Raw genomic sequence first — 23,179 nt, 5'->3', positions numbered from 1 at the left:
TTGGCATAGTGTTCCTGTAAAACAATTTTTAAAATCTATTTGAAGTGTAACAGTTACATAACCAATTAAAGCTCCACCAGTACTATGACTGCAATTCATGCATTCTGTAGTTTCTGTCTTCCTCTGTTATTACACTTAGAGGCTGAAGAAAAATAAGTATCATTTACAGTCAATAGAGGGAGCCATCCACCACACCTCAATTTACATATTTTGACTAAGTCTGAATTCTTCACATTTATTTGGAAGGTTCGAAGCTCTAAGGCCTAGCAAGTTCTCTTGTTGTTTCTTACTGAAGCCGCCTCATTACTTACCTACCACAACCGTTTGGCATCTCTCACGCCCAATTTCTGCCCTGCCCATCAGACACCATTCTCTGAACAACTTGCCGCTCAGCAGATATCTCGGAATTAACTGGCATCTTTTATGCCCATGTCATCTTTAAAAGCCTGTTGTGGACCCAGACAAACAATATCAGTGTAGAGCTGACTTGCACGGTTGCAGAGATTTGCCCCAGGAAATTGGCACAGGGAAATTGGCACCCCGCTTTGGGAATAGGGTCTTGGCACTCCCGCTGGATGGGTTGGTGCTGATTTGGGACTTTCTCTTCTCCCAGGACCAGCAGTGGAGGCCATAACACCAGAGCACATCATGGCAGCCTGACCCAAGGTTGCCACCTGGGTTAGTGTGGTGTCAGTGGTCTGGAGAAATGCCAAGACTGGAGGAAGAAGGTCAATCACCTTCTCTGCTCCATCAGCATGAGTTCCTCCATTTTTTCTCTGATATCTCACACTTTAAACACGCTACTTCCCACCAAGGTTCATGTTCTGACACTCCCACCATTGCCTACAGTATCTTCCCTCAGCTTGCTGCAGAATCACAATGATTGTTGCTGGTACAGGCCAAGGTGCAGCATTGAAGTGCAGAAGTATTCTGCAAATGAACTGGAAATGCAACATGTAGGTTCTTAAAGGCTGACACTTGTCAGATGCAAATGTCTGTTTATGTGGGCACATGTTGCCATGCCCATGAAGCAGATTCTGAAATGCCAGTGCCTGGATATAACACAGAAATAGTTCAGAGCCAGCGGTGAACTGAACCTATCAGGTAGGTAAAAACAATGACTGCAGATGCTGGAAACCAGATTCTGGATTAGTCGTGCTAGAAGAGCATAGCAGTTCAGGCAGCATCCAAGGTGCAGCGAAATCGACGTTTCGGGCAAAAGCCCTTCATCAGGAATAAAGGCAGTGAGCCTGAAGCATGGAGAGATAAGATGGAGGGTGGGGGTGGGGAGAAAGTAGCATAGAGTACAATGGGTGAGTGGGGGAGGGGATGAAGGTGATAGGTCAGGGAGGAGAGGGTGGAGTGGATAGGTGGAAAAGGAGATAGGCAGGTAGGACAAGTCCAGACAAGTCCTCATCTTCCCCCTCGGAACACTTCAACCCCAGGGCGTTAATGTGGACTTCAACAGTTTCCTCATTTCCCCTTTCCCCACCTCACCCGAGTTCCAAATTTCCAGCTCAGCACTGTCCCCATGACTTGTCCTGACTTGTCCGACCTGCCTAGCTTCTTTTCCACCTATCCACTCCACCCTCTCCTCCCTGACCTATCACTTCATCCCCTCCTCCACTCACCCATTGTACTCTATGCTACTTTCTCCCCACCCCCACCCTCCTCTAGTTTATCTCTCCACGCTTCAGGCTCACTGCCTTTATTCCTGATAAAGGGTTTTTGCCCGAAACGTTGATTTTGCTGCACCTTGAACCTATCAGGTGCCTACTATGGTTTCCTTGTTGGGTTTTCCCACTGTTGAGCTTGTCTGAGCAATTTAGTCAAATGAAAATTTGAATGTCAGATAATTATGCAAGTCAATGACTTAACAGGTCAGGCTGTCCTGATAAATTAGTGGAAAGAATTTAACAAGTTCCCATTATTGGTGGACCACAAAGTTTTGGTTGATTAACTTTTAGCAGTCTCGCATTTACACTTGGAATCCTAAACTTTAGATCTACACATCCGTGACTATAATTTCCGGACCTGGGGAAGTAAAGAGGTTCTTTCCTTTTCTCCTCAATAGTCAAGAAGCAGAAGAATATTATTCCAGCCTTGCTTAATTTTGGGAAATTCTGTGAGATAACCTGAGCAACTCACTGTACACCTCACCATTCCTGTTTTACTTGCTTCTGTCATGTGTAGTGTGCAGTTTCCAAATAACACAAGCAGAAGTTCAACCAGTGTGATTTCTCAGAAAATAGAGTTGAAGCCTCTTAAATGTGATTACAGTTTTACAAGAACATCAAACTAAACATTTGATCAACAAAACAAATTGACTTGTTACACCAAAGTGCCAGATGGAGTGTAAGTAAGTGTTTATTACCAGTAACAGGAGACATGTGATTAATTTAAGATACCAGAAATATAATGGCCATTTTATTTTGTGTTTGACAGCTGAACCTATTCCTCAACGATTTTCTTTTCCTAATTTCCCAATGATTTCCTGCTTCTCCAAGAAGCCTGCTGAAGACAGGTTCAATTGTGGCATTAGATGAATATTTAAATGGAATAAAATCTGCAGGGTCATGGGAAACAGACTTCAGATTGAAACCTATTGAAATAGCTCAGAAAGACATGATAGGCCAACAGGTCTTCTTCTGCACTGTAATGATGCTATGATTCTGAGAACCATCTGCACAAGAGATATCTGAATTCACTGTTGTAAGTTAGACAAGTGTTTGAAGGATAAAGAAATAGATGGCTTTGATGGTAGATTTAACTGAGAAAACTTAAGCAAAGGCACTAGCATGAACTAGTTGAGCTAAATGTTCAGTTTCTTTTCCATTTTTTCTATGTTGTGTGGGGCTTGGCAAACACTTGAAATACCCTTTTGAGTTTCAAAATCATTTTACCTTGACCTGATTTTCTTTTCATCTCAGAGATGTGGTTTTATCAGGATGCCATGTACACATCACCATCTCATAAAACAGTAATAGAATTAATGGCAATTTAGTTGCCTGCATTCTTATTGAGGAGAAAAATGAGTGTGATCCAGGAAGACGAGTAGAAATAGTTTCCTCTTCAGCTTATATCATGATTTACCCAATTACTTCCAAAAGCTCCTTGGTGTGTTTGTCCATCAATTATATGATCGAAGTGTGAAATTATTCATCCAGTAATAAATGAAAAGTGAGTGAAGATGTTATGTTTATGGGAATGGGAGGCTGGGTCCACTGCTTTTCATCATTTATATAAATGATTTGGATGTGAACATAGGAGGTCTAGTTAGTAAGTTTTCAGATGACACCAAAATTGGAAGTACAGTGGACAGTGAGGAAGGTTACTTCAGATCTTGATCAGATGGGACAATGGGCTGAGGAGTGGCAAATAGAGTTTAATTTAGATAAGTGTAATGTGGTACATTTTGGAAAGGCAAATCAGAGCTGACTTATACACTTAAAAGCAAGGTCCTGGGGAGTGTTGCTGAACAAAGAGACCTTGGAGTGCAGGTTCACATTTCCTTGAAAGTGGAGGCACAGTTAGGTGGGATAGTGAAGAAGGCATTTGTTATGCTTTCCTTTATTGGTTAGAACATTGAGTATAGGGGTTGGGAGGTCATGTTGCGGCTGTACACGACATTGGTTAGGCTACTTTTGGAATATTGTGTGCAATTCTGGTCTCCCTCCTGTTGGAAGGATGTTGTGAAACTTAAAAGAATTCAGAAAAGATTCAGAAAGGATGTTGCCAGGTTGGAGGATTTGAGCTATAGGGAGAGGCTGAATAGGCTGGGGCTGTTTTCCCTGAGTGTCAGAGGCTGAGGGGTGACCTTCTAGATGTTTACAAAATCATGAGGGGCATGGATACAGTAAATAGACAAGCTCTTTTCCGTGGGGTGGGAGAGTCCAGAACTATAGGATATAGGTTTAGACTGAGAGGGGAAAGATTTAAAAGGGACCAAAGGGGCAAGTTATACATGTAGAGGGTGGTGTGTGTTTGAAATGAGCTGCCAGAGGATGTGGTGTAGGCTGATACAAATGTGACATTTAAAAGGCATCTGGATGGGTATATGAATAGGAAGGGTTTAGAGGGATATGGGCCGGGTGCTGGAAAATGGGACTAGATTAGGTTAGGATATCTGGTCAGCATGGACAAGTTGGACTGAAGTTGTTTTCGTGCTGTACATCTCTATGATTCTAAATGTGGTTATCTCTTTAGTTCTGGCAGAACAAGTGAGTTAGGTTGCATTTGTAATGACTCCAGATTTCTCCTGAAAACATGTACAAGACAACCTGCAGCTACTGCACAACACTGCAAAATGTGAGTACATTTTCAATTTTTGTCAGATCTGAAAGACTTCTCCTGAAAGATAGTCTGTGAAATCTTCAAGAGAAGTACAGAGAACTTGCATGTTCGCTTATGTAGCAAGTCAAATGAAGCTTTTTTCCATTTGAATAAGGTAGATTATGGGGTTATTTTGATAGAGATGATTAAAGTAGTGAAGGGGATGAATAGATAAAAATACCATGATTCCCTTGATTTACGGTTCTAGAATGAGTGGACATAGATGGAGAATAAATACAATATACAGTGTTTAGGCCAAAGTAGTTGAAACAGTTAACACAGAGATGGTAGGGATGGGAATAGGGCTTGTTTATCGCTGGAATGTGGTTAAAATGTACATACAGAATAAGGATCACTATATAGACTGGAAATTTAAACAGATTGATCACAAGTCGATACAAGATTAAAAAGAGGAAACAATATTCAGACCAATATTTAATGCTGTAAATTATTAAGAATGATTATTGAACATAATATGGAGGAGCAGAATGTTGTGTTCAGACATAAATTTTAGACTAAGTATACGTGTGGCTCTGTAATCACTTGCAGCTGTACAGCCCATTGGAGGGGAAAGTAATAGCTATCACATTGCTCTAAGATTATTTACAATCTTTGCATCAAGCAATTCAGACTGGGACTCAGGAGACTCCACTTCAAGGTATTTTTCAGTGCCTCTGGCTGTTAGTGACTAAGAACTATCAGCAGCAAGATTATTACCTTTTCTACCAGGTACTAAGCTTCATTACCTAATGATCTAACCTTCATTACATTATGTATTTTGTGGGCTGATCTAAAACAAAATAGAAGGAAAGAGGACTACAGCAATCTGAGAACAATACTAGTGCATCATGATCAAGAATATCACTTACTCAGAAGACAAATAAAACTGTTTCACTGTAATCTCCTTGTATGGTCGCTGCTGGCAGTGCTGATTCAGAGCTCAGAGCTTTTCGTCTGTATGTTACCTTGCAAAGTTGTTAATTAATCTTCCGCAGTTTTAGCAGCTTCTCAGTATAAAATCACTCATGCCATTCAAAGGAAATTATTCCACATGCCTTCTTGACCACATTGTCTTCCTGTCCAGCAATTTTCAGAGAATAATAGATATAAACTCTTAGGACTGTCTGTTATTTTATACTTATCTGAATCTTACCATTTATTATGTGTGTCTTTGTCTTGCCATTTCCAAGTGTTTTACCTCATACTTATGTTGAATACATTTCATTTGCCTCTTTTCTGCCTGAAATGTTGACAAAACATTTACAAGACCTTTAGTAGTGCAGAAGATCAGCAGAATCTTGGTATGCATGCCCATAGATCCTCAAAGGCAAGAGGACAGGTGGAAAGGGTGGTTAAGAAGGCATATAGAATACTTGCCTTTATTAGACAAGGCATACTATAGAATACAAGATTAAAAATCACACAACACCAGGTTATAGTCCAACAGGTTTAATTGGAAGCACACTAATCATAGAAGCATCTCCAAATCATAGAATACAAGAATCTGGAAATTCTGATGGAGCTGTATAGGTGTTAGGCCATAGCTGGCGTACTATATGTAGTTTTGGCGCCACACTATAGGAAAGATATGATTGCACTAGAGAGGTTGCAGAAGAAATTCACCAGGATTTTGTCTGGGCTGATGTATTTAGAGACAGAGATAACAGCAAAGCCTTTTTCCTCAGATCAGAGAAGGCCAAGGGGGCCCTGACTGAGGTTACAAAATGATAATGGGGATAGTCAGAATCTTTTCCCGTTCAGTGAGAGATCAATTAATAGGGGGTGTAGATTTAAGGTAAAGGGCAAGATGTATAGCGAGGATTTAAGGAGAATTTTTTTTCACACGGAAGGTGTTGGGTATTTTGGACTAATTGCCTGAAATGGTAAGATTACAACCTTTAAGCAATACTTAGGTGATCACTTGAAGCACTGTAGCATGCAAGGCTATGGTCAAATGGAATTAGAGTAGATAGGTACTGAATGGACACAATGGGCCGAAGAGTCTTTTTCTATGCTGTCATAACTCTATTATTTTATGCTTTGTGTGTTTAATTTTACAGCAGAAGTAGAGTGCTGCAGTTCACATGCAGTTGTACTTACATCAGAATACATCCAGAATAGTACAGTTGAAAACCAAGAGGAGGATTAAAATTTAGATTTCCTTAGAGTTATAGAGTCATGCAGTATATATTAAAAAACGGCCTTTTGGCCCACCATGTCTATGCTGACCAACAAACACCAAACTGCACTAATTCCATTAACTGGACTTGGTCCATAGCCCAATGTGTCATTCAGATGCCTATTAAATGTTGCAAGTAACTTCCTCCACCAACCTTTCAGGCAGCAGCACATCTACACTTCTACCATCCTCTGAGTGAAATTTACTTTTTCAGATGTCCTCTAAACCCCTCACCTGAAACTTATGGCCTCTGGTTTGAAACTATGGGGAAATATTCTGTTTATAACTCTCATAATTTTGTATTTCTCAGACAGATCTCCCCTCAGACTCCTCTGCTCAAGGAAAACAAACTCAGCCTATCATAACTGAAATATAACTTTCCAGGCAACACCTTGTTCAAACTCCTCTGCACCGTTTCCAGTGCAATTATGTCCCTCTGAGTGCGGCGACCAGAACTGCACACAATATTCCATCTGTGTCCTAGCCAATATTTTTAAAAGTTGTAACAAGACTTCCTTGCTCCTATATTCTGCACCCTGAATGCCTTCCTCACCATCCTGTGTATCTGTACAGGTATCTTCAGGTACTTATGGACTTGTGTATCAAGATCCCTCAACACTCCTTCAGGCCTGACCATTCTTTGTGTAAATCCTTCCCCTATTAGACCTCCCAAAATTCATCACCTCACTCATTGGGATTAAATTCCCTCTGCCATTGCTCTCCCTACTTTACCAACTGATCAGTATCAGACTGTAGCCTGAGACCATCCTGCTCACTATCAACAACCCAACACCACCAATGTTCATGTCATCTGAAAGCTTACTAATTATACCTTCTACATTCTACTTGAAAATAAAAAAAGCCAATTTTTCAAACCGATCTTTTTTTATTTACATTTACCAAAAAGAGATAAACAAGCAGGCAAACTGAAGTTTCACTATACAAGGCAAAGTAAAATAACAATGATTTACACTTAACCCATGTACTTTTAGACTGGAACTAAGATAATGCTCGAATATTCAGAAGTAAAAAGCCAAAATAAAATTTGTCAGACTCTTCCACTAGATAACAGCATTTTCCAAAAATGACTGATGGGTTATATGTTTTAAAACAAGAAAGTTCCAACTCTTGGTATCTTCTCACACTCTGAACTTTATTCTCACTGCTGCTGCTGGCTGCTCTGGGGAAGTGGCACAATCTTACAGCATAAAGAAAAGGACTGTGATAAACCACAGCAAGTTGTGTGGCAGTGATTGACACATGTTTTCTCACTGTGTGACTGATACCCACCTCCAGGGAAACAGGCTCATCCTGAAAGCTAGTGGTGTACACAATGACCAGTTATATTCGCATGTGCCCAGGAACAGGTACTGCCATCAGTGTGCATTAGGTGCAGCCTCTTGATGGTATACAAGTAGACAATCCGAAAACCCAAAATCCATAAAGCTCCAAAGTCCAAAGGTTTTTTTGTGAGTTTTTTTTCTCATTAATAAGGTTGTTTGGCATGTAAACAGTTAACCCAAATTGACACCCACTCAATACATGTCACTCAGGTGTGGTGGGGGCGTGGCCCAGCACTGACAGGCCTCGATTCTGTTTCAAGGCCCTGTTTTACTCAGTGAGTCTGCTCCTCCAGTAAGGTTTTTTACTGTCACTTATTCTGAAATTTGAAAAATTCTGATATCCGAAAACCAGCTGGTTCCGAGCATTTCGGATAAAGGATTGTGCATGTGTACTTGAAATTAAATTGGCAGGCAGACGCCTCAATGATAGCCTGAAGCAACTGGAGATGGGACCAGCAGACGATGACCATTACCAGCACCACCAGTTTGACAGTGATTGCAGATAGCACCTGGTTCTGGGTTGTCACAGGCTGTGGAGGCAAAGGTGGAGTTAATTAAAAGCTTATGGGGGCCTACTCCTGGCCTTGGCTCCAGTGGAGATTTTCTAGGCTTTCTGAGACTTTCCTCCTGGCTTTGACTGAATTGAAAGATGAGCCGGGGAGAAGGTCAAAAACAAAAATGAAATAGATCATATTCCATGATCCAAAAGTTGGAATTTGACCAAATGGCAGAAATATCTCATTCCCATGGGGCTGCTATTGACTATTTCCTGACAGTGGACTGAGATGAAATCAATGCTGTTAGCCTTGTAAAAACAACTTTTGGATTTATTCTCACAGCAGAGTTTTGTTTTCTCTCAGAGGTCCTAGGATAGATTCACATCATATGAGCTCACCTATGAGTTGGGGTTCTGTCTATGCAGATGACCATTGAACCTTCTTTTACAGGTCACCATTATCTCAGAAGTGGGCTTAAGAATAATAGTAGCACTCTCCATTGTGTTATTTCTGTTTGGAATTAAGTATATAGATAGCTGTTTACCTTTTGAACTTGATGTGGATGAGCCGGTGTTGGACTGGTGTGGACAAAGTTAAAAATCACACAACACCAGGTCATAGTCCAAAAGGTTTGTTTGGAAGCACTAGCTTTCGGACCACTGCTCCTTGATGAAGGAGCAGCTCTCTGAAAGCTAGTGCTTCCAAATAAACCTGTTGGACTATAACCTGGTGTTGTGTAATTTTTAACTTCATCTATCTTTTGAACAACAGGGAAGATGAAAGAAGGAATGTCTAAAATAAGCCCAATTTCAGATCTTGCAGCACCAAGGATTTTGCATCTTTGGATGTTTCGCTTCCTGAAGAGTACTTGGATGTCACCAAAGAGGAAACAATACAAGAGCAACTTTTGACTGATCAGCTAATTTTCCCCATTTTAATACCCTTAACACTCTAGCTTTCTGACCTGGTGGAATGGAGTTTAAAAAATTAATAGCAGAGTGAGAGAATTGCCTTAGTTACAAATGCTCAAAAGTTACAAAAAATGGCCACATTATTGAGAATTTGGTAACTTTGTGACGTCTTTAAATACTGTAAGAGATGGGAAATGCATAGTCCCTAGTGTACACATCTTTTTGAAAAGAGATTTGTAAAGATGTTAAGAATTGGGTAGAGCCAGATTTCATAATGGGGTCTGTTGTTAAACTATAAAAGTGACAATTGTACAAAAAGATTTGGGCTGTATAGTAGGAAATAATGTATGGGGCTAAATTAAATGGATCACTGTAGGGTTCATTTTAGATCATCTGCATTAAATTGCAAAATATACCAAACAATATATAAATATCACATCAGAGTTCAATATAGTGAAATTCCAAATTGGAAAAGTAAATCTTCGATTAATATTTTATCCTAACTTCCTCCAAAAGTTTTGTACATAATTTTATGATTTACTTTGGAATTGGCTGATCTAATTAAGTGTAATTAATTATCATTCACTACATTACAAACCAAAGATAAAAACAAAATGTTTTTATTATAAGCCACTAGTGAGTGTTACCTTTGGTAAAACCCACAAACTCCTTTTAGATCATGAAAACTTCTTTAAAAACTCACAGATGAAATACATGGTGATATGGCATTCCACATCATTCCAACCTCCATCGCTTACAATTTCTACACAATCCTCACCACCAAATGCATTGTTGGGTTCTCCTGGTCTCCAATGGCTATAATCCTGGAGAGGGGTAGCGTCGGTGTACATGAATTGTCTTTCCTTTTCTAGGTCATTCACCCCAATGAACACACGAGATAAACCAGTCTTATTCACATAGGCAGCAATCAGTGTGTTTGTCTCTTCATCCTTTGGCATTGCCAGTGTTCCTCCTCGGTCTTGGCAGTGCAGAAGTGCAGCATTATAATTCTTCCCTTCTTTCACAATTAGGTAGAATTTCTCTGCTGTCTCTTTAATACCTGCAATAACTGTGGAGAATAAAACAGAGAATTAATTTTGTTATTCAACAAGTGGCCAGCAGTTATAACTGCTTTTTTGCTAAGATATTGTAGTTGGCAAATTCACAGAAGAACCAAAGGGAAGAATAAATTATTTAAGCAGCAAATTATGATGATCTGGAAAACACTGTTTGAAAAGTTGGTGGAACGGGATTCTGGAGCAACTTTCAACCTGGTTTATTTCATTGCTGTTTGTGGGACCACATGCACAAATTAGTCGCTGCATTTCTTTGTAATGCAACAAGGCCCATACTTCAAAATTTTTTAGTGGCAGTGATTTAAAATGTACTGTGCTGCAAAATGCTAAATAAATCCCTGTTTATTCTTTCTTCTTACCCTTATTTGAAAAACGAACTATTGTCCCCCTTAGGTTTTCAACTACAACCTTCTGACATGACAATTTTAATTAATTTACAATGATAAATATTTTGGATGAGGGATATATGACCATGTATATTGCTAGTATTCCTTAATATCTGGCTAATTTGCCTCTCTCCAGGTTAGTTTCAATTGAATTGATTGAATGGGATTTTCCAGCTCGCTTCCAGAGAATGTGAAAAAATCCGGATGCAATAAAATGATTAAATTACATCATCTTGTTGGCCTCAGAGGATTTAACCAAAAGTGTTTGTCAAACATGATTTATCAGTTCATTTTGACTGTGACCTCTTAATTTGTGCAATGCAAATCTGTGCAGGGAACAAGTTCAAACAAACAATGTTCGTTTCATAGAAGAAAATTAGGTTCCTGTGGTGGCAGAATACAATGCATCAGAATTTGCTGCAACAATGGCACTGAGGCTATCAGCACTCAGTTATTGAGAAGTAATTTGGTGAGCAACTTCCAGTGATCACACATGCAGTTAAATGTGGAAATCAAGATGCTGCAGTCCAAGTTGCCTGCCTCATACAAAAGGTATGCTTTAGTGGTATCTGACTGAGAGACTTGCCATTGAACAGAAGGTAAAGTTGCTTTACTTCACAGGAATTTGTCCACAGTGGTTACCCAAGAACACTAATATTCACTAAATTGGAAAGTCTAATGATGTGGTAAATCTTAATTGTCGCCATACAATCTCACTGGTACTGCAAATTTATATATAAGAATGAAGCTTTATTCTTTCAAATTTTAATTAAGAGTGGAGATTAGAATAAACAAAGATGCTTACTTTTTCTTTCTATTTGCTTTGGTGCAAGTTAGTGAAGCCTACTTGAGCGAGCTTGATGTCAGATTGGCCTGGAAAAATTGCACAAGTCTGGAAATTGTGAATTGCTTTCCAGTGAAAAAGCACACAGGGATCCCATTCATTGTTCACCTGGTGAGCAGCATTCCTATTGCCAAAAGTAACTTCCTTCCTTATCATTCTCAATCCCATCTTCCTTTGCATCTCTCTTTCTGCACAGGATTTCACATAGAATTAAGTATTTTAACTTACACTTCCTTGTTTTGGATGACTCGTTGTTTGCCGGGTAACAGTTGTTGTTTTGACACACCAGGGCAATTTTGGCTCGAGGAAGCTGGTGTTGGGACATTCATACTCTTGCTTTGAGCTATCCTGTGTGTCTGTATGGAACATTCAGGAGCATGTGCAAACAGCATCTGCCAGACGTCAGTATGATAGATGGATGATGACCCCAGTCAGTGTAGTTTTCAGAAATATGCCATCAATGCCATTTTGGAACTCAGCGCATCATTAATTCCTTCTCTCAAAGATGCATAACATTCCAGTGATGGTACAGAAGGTATGTACTCCAGAAGCAGCCTTTCCCTGGTCAAGTGTTCCAGTACAGTGACAACTCTGGCATTTACTTGACCATTTGGAAAATTGCCCAGGTATGTGTTGTACGCAAAGCAGGACAAATCCAACCAGCTGATTACCACCCCAACAGCCTACCCTCGATCAACAGCAAAAGGATGGAACCATGCTGGCATTTTATTAGTAATGAGCTCATTCACACTCAGTTTGGGTTCGATCAACTTCTGACTTTGTTATAGCCTTGGTTCAAACATGCATAAAAAAGCTAAACTCCTTAGGAGAGGTGAGAGTGACTGCCCCTAATATTAAGGCTGCTTTTGAATAAGTTGAGAGTGTGTTGCTGGAAAAGCACAGCAAGTCAGGCAGCCTCCGAGGGGCCTGAGAATCGATGTTTTGGGCATCTGCCCTTCATCAGGAATGAGGCTTGTAGGTCGGGGCTGAGAGATGAATGGGAGGGGGGTGGGGTTGAGGGGAAGGTAGCTGAGAAAGCAATAGATGGATGAAGGTGAGGGAGAAGGTGATAGGTCAGAGGTGGGGGAGTGATGGACTGGTCCGGAGGATACTGCCGAGTTGGAGGCTTGGGACTGGGATAATGTGGTGAGGGGGGAAAATGAGGAAGCTGTTGAAATCCACATTTATCCCATATGGTTGCAGTGTCCCAAGCTGGAATATGAGGCATTCCTCCTCCAGGTATTGGGTGTTAACAGGTTGGCAGTGGAGGAGGCCCAGGACCTGTATGTCCTTGATGGAGTTGGAGGGGGAGTTGAAGTGTTCAGCCACGGGGCGGTGGAGTTGATGGGTGCCGGTGTCCTAGAGATGTTCTCTGAAACGATCTACAAGGAGGCATCCTGCCTCCCTGATGTAGAGGAGACCAGACCGGGTGCAACAGATGCAGTAGATGACATTGAGGTACGGTAAATTTCTGATGGATGTGGAACGATCTCCTGGGGTCTTGGACATAGGTGAGGGGAGTGGTGTGGGCGAAGGGTTTGCACTTCCTGCGGCGGCAGGGAAAGGTGCCAGGAGTGGGATGTGGGCCAATGAGGGGTGTGAACCTAATGAAGGAGTCATGGAGGGAATGGTCTTTCCAGAACGCTGATAGGAGTGAGGAGGGAAATATATCTTTGGAGGTGGCGGAAGTGGCAGAGGATGATGTGATGTGGAGGGCAGTGGAAGATGAGGACCAGGGGGGTTCTGTCCTTCTTGCGCTGGGAGGGGTGTGGTTCAAGGGTGGTGGTGTGTGAAGTAGAGGAGATGTGCTGGAGGGGATCGTTGGCCATGTGGGAAGGGAAGTTAGGACCATGGAAGAAGGAGGCCATTTGGGACTTAGTGAGGTGCAATTGGTCATCCTGGATTCTGCTGAGATGGACGAATTGGGAATAAGGGATGGCATTTTTACAGGAGGTAGCTGTGAGCGTTGGTAGGCTTGTAGTAGATGTCTGTGATTAGTCAGTCACCAGAGATGGTGATGGATAGGTCCAGGAAGGGGAGGGAGATGTCCAAGATGGTTCAGGTGAATTTGAGATCAGGGTGGAAGGTATTGGTCGTGGGAGCATGAAGCAGCGCTGATACAGTCATTGATGTAGTGGAGGAACAGGTGGGGGTGATGCAGAAGATGGACTGTTCCATGTAACCGACAAACAGGCAGGCATGGCTGGGTTCCATGCGGGTGCCCATGGCTACCCCTTTGGTTTGGAGGAAGTGGGAGGATTGGAAGGAGAAGTTGTTGAGGGTGAGGACCAGTTCAACCAGGTGGATGAGGGTGTTGGTGGAAGAGTACTGGTTGGGACAACATGAAAGGAAGAAACACAGGGCTTGGAAACCTTTGTCGTGGTGGATTGATGTGTACAGGGATTGGATATCCATGGTGACTTTGACTAAGTGTCAAGGAGCCCTATCAAAACTAGAGACCATGCGAATTGCAGAGAAATCTCTTGATGGTAATCATGTAACAGGGGATCTGCTGGCCATGAGTTCACAAACTATGGTTGAATAAGATTCTGTTGTTGGCCCACAGCACCTCATAGATGCTCAGTCTTGATTTGCTAGATCTGTTTGAAAACTATCCCATTTCGCTTTGATAACAATGCCACGCAAAACACTGGTGAACATCTTCAAGGTGAAAATGGGACTTCATCTCCACAATGACTGTGTCGTGGTCACTCCTACTGATACTGTAATGGACAGATGCATTTACCACAAGTAGATTGAGGATGATATTAGGTATCCTTTTCACTTTTGTTGATTCCCTCAGCACCTGCTGCAGGTGCAGTCTAGCAGCTATCTCCTTCAGGATGTAGTGGTGCTAACCAAACCACATTTGGTGATAGACATTACAGTCCTCCACTCAGGATACATTCCATGCCCTTGTTATCCTCAGTGTGTCCTCCAAGTATTGTTCAACATGGAGGACAATTGATTCATGAGCTTTGAGGTGGCAATCTGCATGAGGGTTTGTTGCCAATTTTGACATGGTGCCATGAGATTTCCTGGGGTCCAGAGTCAATTTTGAGGATGCCCAGAGCAACTCCCTCCTGACAAAATATTATTTTATCACCATCTCTGCCATGTCTGTCAAGCTGATTGGAACAGAATATATGAGGGGATGAGATGGTGTTGTCTGGGACATTGTCTACAGGTCTGATTCCATGAGCATGACTATGTCCAGCTGTTGCTGAACTAGTCTATGTGACAGCTTTCCTAGTTTTGGCACAAGCCCCCAGGCAGCAGGGTGGCTGGCTCAGTGGTTAGCATGGTTGCCTCACAGTGACAGGGACCCGGGTTCGATCCCAGTCTTGCGTGACTGTGTGGAGTTTGCACGTTCTCCTCGTGTCTCCATGGGTTTCCTCTGGATGCTCCCATTTCCTCCAACAGTCCAAACATGTGCTGGTAGGTGGGCTGGCCATGGTAAGTTGCCTGCAGTGTCCAGGGATATGCAGGCTGAGTGGATTAGCCATGGCAAATGCGGGGTTATGGGGATATGTGGGTCTGGGTGGGATGCTGTTTGGAGGGTCAGTACAGACTCGGGCTGAATGGCCTCTATTTCATTATAGGCATTCTATGATATTAGTGAGGAGGATGTTTCAGGTGGACAGGGCTGCATGTGCCATTGTTGTTTCTGATGTTTTGGTTGGTGCCTGGTGGTTTGTATGGTTTCATTCCCTTTATCAGACCTTATAGCAGTTAAGTATAACTAAGTGGATTGCTAGACCAGTCCATAAGGCACTTAAGACTCAGCCACACAGCTATGGATTTGGAATCATATGTGAGCAAAGCCAGGTTAGGAGGCAGATTTTCCTTCCCTGAAGGATATTAGAACAATAAATTTCTAGAGACAAAAGTTGTAATGTCTTACTGTATTCGAGCATAAATTTTGGTCTAATTGAAAATCTCCTCAATTCGCATTGTTCAAAAACGTAAGACAGCATACCTATTTCATGAGCAACAGCTTCAATTCAACTTAAAACTAAAATGACCTACCATTCTTCACGAAGCGCATTGTATTGTTCAAACGAGCAATGTTGATATCCATCTGTCCTACAATTTTCCGGTATCTTCCGCAGTCACAAAAGCTACCTGTTAATTGACCAGATATGGAAGTGAGGTTGCCAGAATGAACATCCTTTGTTTATCTGATAATTGTGACTGTAGCACAAAACAATTCACTGTCAGGATGTCTGTGATATGGAGGAATTTTGTAGTAATACATTCATAACAGCACCAGAAATAGATGTCAGAGGAGTTTCAACTCTCAAGAATGAATTGACATTTTAGTTTTGGCCAAATTATTGCCGGCCACTAATACACTGTAAATTTAAAATTAATATTAAAATAGAACTGAAAACTGCTTACAATAGAAGGAGAAGACTTTTGAGTTGAATACTCTGCAGTGGTTCAGAATCCAAAATTTGGCAACTTGCAGGTCCAGACCACATTGGTGTCCAATTTCTTACCCTTTGCATGGGAGTTGGCCATAGTTTGCTTTCACAGTAAAGTTTGCATTAATGTTCCAGCTCTGTCTCATCAATAACATTCATATATTCATATTTACAGGACTATCGATTTTCATGGATGTGCAGAAATAATTGCAGTTCTACTGGATAGTAACGGAATGCTGGATTATTTTTTAAGGACAGCACCAAACAGGCATATAGCCTCTGAAATGAAATTCAGTCCCAAGTTAATGAGATCTGTAGCTCCATTACCAGTTGTAATGTGGTGTCTTATGTTGTATTAAGTGTATAAAAACAGGCCTTTTGGCCCATGAAATCTGGGCAGGTCTAAATGGAAGCAGCTTCAATCCAGTTACTTGTAGTTATATATTCACTGCACCGGACTGTCAAATTGGCATGTAATTGATGGCATTACTCAGGTGAGGGTAAGGGCAAGAACAAGTCAGCCCCCGCAATCCCACAGACAGTGCAGATGCAGCCTTGAAGATGGACAAATGCTGAAGTGGGCTGGTTCAAAGATCTGCCTCAGTTCTCTGAGATTTTGTCCCAGATGTATCAAAGGTTTTAGCTCCCAGGCCTCATGCCACATCTGCTGCCCCCACTCCCCATACCTCCACTCCTTTTACATCCTCACCAGAACCCCTCCACTCCATCTTCATGGCACCCCATCCCATGCATCTTCTATGTTCTTCTTGCGCCTTCCATGCTCACTCACTCAGTGTGAACTATAAAATCCAACAAGCCACGTAATAACATTGCCAAGTTTTGAAATGTGCTTAAGAAAACACCCATTTCAAAATCTGTTTTGCAAACCTGCTTCTCTAACAATTCTGTAAAAGGATCAAATTCATTATAACATCAATACCAGAAGCTTTTTCTCATATCACAATTCTTAATCTTGTCCAAATTAATGTATAGACTTAATAAAATAGCTTGTTCTAACCTTGTAAAGATGTCAATTAATCAAACCAGACACCCCTCTTTTCCTGTCAATGCAGTTCACAAAAGCAGTGGAGGGGTCAAGAGAGATTACAATAGGTGGTATCAGCATAACTGGGAAGCTGGCCCCATGTCTGCAGCCAAGATTATCAGAAGCAGCACAGAAATCTGGAAGAAAAGGTTGCCTTGTGAGTCTACCGATGGCTTGATATGCTGATGGGAGCAGAGGTAATTGTTAAAGATTACACTGCTGTTTGCCTGAATGAGTGCCACTGTCTGGAACAATCCAACAGAAGCAAGACTTTAAAGGAGATGCCAAAGGATGCAGTGTGGGTAAGGTGAATGGAAGATGAATAATGCATCATGGTCATGGTGGATGTCAATCCTAAATTTTGTTAGGGCACATTTCTGTGTAATAGGATGGATGTATATTTAATTGACAGAATACAAACATAGATTTGCATGAAAATAGGATCAGTTTTGGGTTCTCACATCATATTAAGTCGCGAAGAGATTACTTGCTCAGTTGATTGGATGGCTCAAGTGTGGATTGGATGAACTCCTAGAGCAGAGGGTTCAATTCCCATTCCAGATGAGGCAGCTGCCTCTTATATCCTACCCATCGCAAAATGTCACAACACTGGCTATGGTTCAGAGACTGGTCACCAAGAACATGCCTTGAGGTGGGAAACTGAAGAAGAACACCACATTCACAGCTTTAACCAGGTAAGGATAGAGTCATAGAGATGTACAGCACAGAAACAGACCCTTTGGTCCAACTCGTCCATGCCGACCAGATATCCTAACCTAATCTAGTCCCATTTGCCAGCACATGGCCCATATCCTCTCAACCCTTCCTATTGATATACCCATCCAGATGCCTTTTAAATGTTGTAATTGTATCAGCCTCCACCACTTCCTCTGGCAGCTCATTCCATACATGCACCACCCTCTGCATGAAAAAGTTGTCATTTAGGTCCCTTTTATATCCCTCCTGTCTTACCCTAAACCTATGCCCTCGAATTCTGGACTCCCCCACTCCACGGAAAAGACTCTGTCTATTTATCCTATCCATGTCCCTCATGATTTTATAAACCTCTATGAGATTACCCCTTAGCCCCAGCCTATTCAACCTCTCCCTAGCAACATCATGTAAATCTTTTCTGAACCCCTTCACATTTCACAGCATCCTTCTGACAGGAAGGAGATCAGAATTGCACACAATACTTCAAAAGAGGCCTAACCAATGTCCTGTACAGCCACAACATGACCTCCCAACTCCTATACTCAATGCTCTGGCCAATAAAGGAAAGCATACCAAATGCCTTCTTCACTATCCTATCTACCTGTCACTCCACTTTCAAAGAGCTATGAACCTGCACTCCGAGGTCTCTTTGTTCAGCAAGACTCCCTAGGACCTTACTATTAAGTGTGTAAATCCTGCTAAGATTTGCTTTCCCAAAGTGCAGCACTTAACATTTACCTAAATTAAACTCCATCTGCCATTCATCAGCACATTGGCTCATCTGATCAAGATCCTGTTGTAATTTGAGGTAACCTTCTTCGCTGTCCACCACACCTCCAATTTTGATGTCATCTGCAAACTTACTAACTATACCCCCTATATTCATATCTAAATCATATATAAAAATGATGAAAAGTAGAGGACACAGCACCAATCCTTGTGGCACTCCACTGGTCACAGGCCTCCAGTCTGAAAAACAACCCTCCACCACCACCCTCTGTCTTCTACCTTTGAGCCAGTTCTGTATCCAAATGGCTAGTTCTCCCTGTATTCCATGAGATCTAACCTTGCTAACCAGTCTCCCATTGGGAATCTTGTTGAATGCCTTACTGAAGTCCATATAGATCATAGCCACTGTTCTGCCCTCTTTGTTACTTTTTCAAAAAAAACACAATCAAGTTCATGAGACATTGGAACCTGAGGTAGGGGTTTGCAGGGAAAGCATGGTCAAGGGTATTTATGACGTTGTGAAGGGAGATGATGACGGTAGTTGTAAGAGTGAAGAAAAAGATGCCCAAGGTAAGGGAATTGTTTGGAATATCAGCTAACACGTGAAGTTGGGACAAAGGCAGACAAGCAGGAGGTTGGAAGACTACAGCAAGCCAGGCAGCATCAGGATGTGGAGAAGTCAATGTTTTCGGTGTAACACTTGAGGCAGGAAGAAAAGCTGACCTGTCACCAGTTTAATTGGGAATGGGAATCAAGGCAGTGGGAAATGAATCATGATTATGAAATCAGCAAGGGCATAGAAGGAAATAATCAGAACAAAAGAATGATAGGGATCTTTGTTAATTTTATGATTGGTCTTTGAACTAAGTGCTGAGAAAGCAGAATGGGAGGAAGACAAAAAAGCAGCTGAACAAATAGTCTCTACTTTGGCAGAGGAAACTGGACACTCAATATGGAAGGGTGTTTTTTTTAGAGTCATAGAGCCATAGAGATGTACAGCATAGAAACAGACCTTTCAGTTCAATTCTTCCATGTCAACCAGATATCCTAAATAAATCTAGTCCCATTTGCCAGCATTTGGCCCATATCCTTCTGAACCCTTCTTATTCATATACCCGTTCAGGTGTCTTTTAAATGTTATAATTGTACCAGCATCCACCACTTCCTCTAGTAGCTCATTCCTCACACGCATCACCCTCTGTGTGAAAATGTTGCCCTGTAGGTCCCTTTTAAATCATTCCACTCTCACCATAAATGTATGCCATCTGGTTGTGGACTCCCCCCACCATGGGAAAAAAAACCTAGTCTGTTCACCCTATCCTCACCCTCTGATGCTGCAGGGAAAATATCCCCAGTCCATTCAGCCTCTCTCTGTAGTTCAAATCTTCCAACTCTAGCAATATCCTTGTAAGGCTTTTCTAAACCTTTTCAGGTTTCACAACATACAGTTTTCCAACAGTGGCCGAATTGAATGTTCTGTACAGCCGTAATATGGCCTCCCATCTCCTATACTCAATGCACTAGCCAATGAAGGCAAGTATGCCAAATGCCTTCTTCATTATCCTATCTACCTGTGATGCCATTTGCAAGGAAGAATGAACCTGAACTCCAAGATGTCTTTGTGCAGCAACACTCCCCAGGAAATTACCATTAAGTGTATAAGTCCTGCTGCCCTGATTTGCCTTTCCAAAATACAGTTCATCACCTTTATCTAAATTAAACTCCATCTGCCATTCCTTAGTCCATTGGCCCATCTGATCAAGATCCCCTTGTACTCTGAGGTAACCTTCTTCATTGTTCACTACACCTCCAATTTTGGTGTCATCTGCAAGCTTACTAACTTTACCTCCTACGTTCACATCCAAATCATTTGTATAAATGACAAAAAGTAGTGGACCCAGCACTGATCCCGTGGCACACCGATGGTCCCAGGCCTCCAGTCTGAAAAGCAACCCTCTACCACCACCCTCTGTCTTCTATCTTTGAGCCAATTCTGTATTCAAATGGCTGGTTCTCCCGGTATTCCAAGTGATCGAACCTTCCTAACTTATCTATCATGAAGAACCTTGTCGAATGCCTTACTGAAGTCCATATAGATCACATTCACCTCTCTACATCAATCCCCTTTGTTACTTCTTCAGAAAACTCAATTAAGTTTGTGTGACACAAAGCCATGATGACTATCCCTAATCAGTCTGTGCTTTTCCAAATACATGTAAATCCTGTCCCTCAGGATTTACTCTGACAACTTGCCCATCAAAGTGTCAGCCTCACTGGTCTATGGTTCATTGTCTTTTTCTTATCACCTTCATTGAATAGTGGCCTCATGTTTGCCAACCTCCAGTCTTCCAGCACCTGACTTGTGGCTATCGATGATACATGTATCTCAGCAAAGGGCCCAGCAATCACTTCCCTAGCTTCCCTCAGGTTCTGGGGATTTACCCACCTTTATGTGTTTTAAGATATCCAACACCTCTTCCCTGTGTAATATGGACACATTTCAAAACCACTTTAATGGAACAATACAATGGGAATACTATTTGGCTCACTTTGTTGGTTGCATTAGTGCACCTAATGCCAAAAGTTGGAAAGCATTTTATTTCTAGCATGAACAATTCTAAACTTTTTAACAAAATGATCATCAAATAAATTGCAGTCACCTATCCATTATAGCTCCTAATAATTACAGAGTCATAGAGTCATAGAGATGTACAGCACAGAAACAGACCCTTCGGTCCCACTGTCCATGCCGACCAGATATCCCAACCCAATCTAGTTCCACCTGCCAGCACCCAGCCCATATCCCTCCAAACCCTTTCTATCCATATACTCATCCAAATGCCTTTTAAATGTTGCAATTGTACTAGTCTCTGTGGACTTTTGTGGGTTTTGTTTGGGATTATTACATTTACATTCAATTGTGTACCATCACTGAATCCCCCACTATCACCATTTTGGTGGTTACCAATGACCAGAAGCTCAATTGCACTCACCAAATAAATACAGTGGGTACAAGAGCAGGTCAAAAGCTAGAAATGACTCCAGAAAGTCTGTCCACATCTACAAAATGCAAGTCAGGTGTGTGATGGGGCACTCCCCATCTACCAACAACACTTAAAATCTTGCCACTGTCCAGGACAAAGCAGCCCACTTGATTGGCACCACATTCACAAACATCCACTCCTTTCACCACTGACGCTCAGTAAGAGCAGTTATGTACTATCTACAAGATGCACTGCAGAAAACTGGCAAAGATCCTCAGATAGCACCTTCCAAACTCACAACCAATTACATCTAGAAAGACAAGGGCAGTGAGTACATGGGAGAACCATCATCTGCAAGTTCCCCTTGAAACCACACACCATCCTGACTTGAAAATATATTGCTGTTCCTTCACTGTCGCTGGGTCAAAATTCTGGAATTCCCTCTCTAATGACATTGTGGGTCTACGTATAGCACATGGAGTGCAGTGGTCAGGAAAACAGCTCACTACCAGTTTCTCAAGTGCATTTAGGGACAGGCAATAAATGCCTCTGTCCAGCCCACCTCCAACTGCCAGTGATGCCCACATCCCACAACTGAATAAAAAATTTTTAGAAATCAGAAACAATACCTGATTCACCTTTCAACCCAGGTGGTCCTGGGTAACCTTTATTTCCTTTATCACCTAAATTATAATAAAAAATGAGTTAGAATAGATGAGTTCACAGATAGAAGACTACTTATTACCACTTATACAGTATTATAACATCTTAAAATGAAAATATAATTAGAGGTTTTTGTAGAGAATAGTCATGCTTCATTTTTGTCAAATCAAAGTTACATGTACATGACAATGATGTATTGTTATGTGATTTGCATACAATAATTGCAAGACATGTTCATTAACGAACAAAAGTAGATGTGACAAATAATCTTTTATGTTAATGGTTGTATCAATCTGGAAAATACCATCCAACAAATATTTTTACTTATGTCTGACTGTTTATTCAAAAAATACAAAATTAATATTTGGATAATTCAGGTTTGAACAGGAATTTTGACAACATTTATCAGCAAGTTTATTTTATAAAGGCAGTCACTTGCCACCCAATGTGTTGGAGGTTAAAAAGTCATTCAACATGTACAATAATTATCAGTTTTAAGAAATGTATCCCATTGCCTGCAACCAGTATAACATGCTTGAAACTACTTGTTCACAAATTACAGCTATTACATCCAACCGGGGGGATAAATACACTACAGTGCAAAAATATGTTCATCATGTGAGAACTGTAGCTCTGTATCAGCTATTTATAAGATTTTTATACTGTACCAGGAATTATATTGTGCTGATCTCTTTGCTGAAAATACTGGAGTTCCATTAACTGTTGCATCTATAAAGTTTACTACCTGAGTTTATGAATGCCTCGTTATTACTAGAATGTTTTCTGTACCTCTGGCACTGATTTATTAATTTTATTTGATGGTAAGGCACTATTTTGCACCAAAGATAAGGGACTGGATTTTCTTCTGATAATCTGTTTATTTACAATTGTTGAAGCAGAGGTGCTGCTTTGGTACGCCCAGTAATTCTCTGGTCCAGCAACGGTGTGGTGTTGTGGGAAATGGTTTGTTTCTGCACCTGCAGGTTGAATCTAAATCAAAAGAGAGGAACTGAACTGTTTTCACAAAAATCACACATGTCATTTTCATC

At 41.3% G+C, this 23,179-nt stretch overlaps 1 protein-coding gene across 2 annotated transcripts in view; it reads right to left on the bottom strand.

Moving 5' to 3' along the window:
* Nucleotides 1-9,866: 9,866 nt before the first annotated feature.
* LOC132815329 (collectin-10-like) overlaps nucleotides 9,867-23,179 on the bottom strand; it is a 53,032-nt gene continuing 39,719 nt past the window's right edge. For both annotated transcript variants that reach the window (XM_060824185.1, XM_060824184.1), the window contains exons 5-7: nucleotides 22,097-22,150; nucleotides 15,598-15,693; nucleotides 9,867-10,331 (exon numbers count right to left, since the gene is read on the bottom strand). In XM_060824185.1, the coding sequence (XP_060680168.1) occupies nucleotides 9,940-10,331; nucleotides 15,598-15,693; nucleotides 22,097-22,150 (542 nt within the window). In that variant the 3' untranslated portion in view covers nucleotides 9,867-9,939. The remainder of the gene's footprint in view (nucleotides 10,332-15,597; nucleotides 15,694-22,096; nucleotides 22,151-23,179) is intronic.

Source organism: Hemiscyllium ocellatum, chromosome 4, assembly GCF_020745735.1.
Source record: "Hemiscyllium ocellatum isolate sHemOce1 chromosome 4, sHemOce1.pat.X.cur, whole genome shotgun sequence".
Lineage (NCBI taxonomy): Eukaryota > Metazoa > Chordata > Chondrichthyes > Orectolobiformes > Hemiscylliidae > Hemiscyllium > Hemiscyllium ocellatum.
This window is presented reverse-complemented; position numbering and strand designations above follow the sequence as displayed.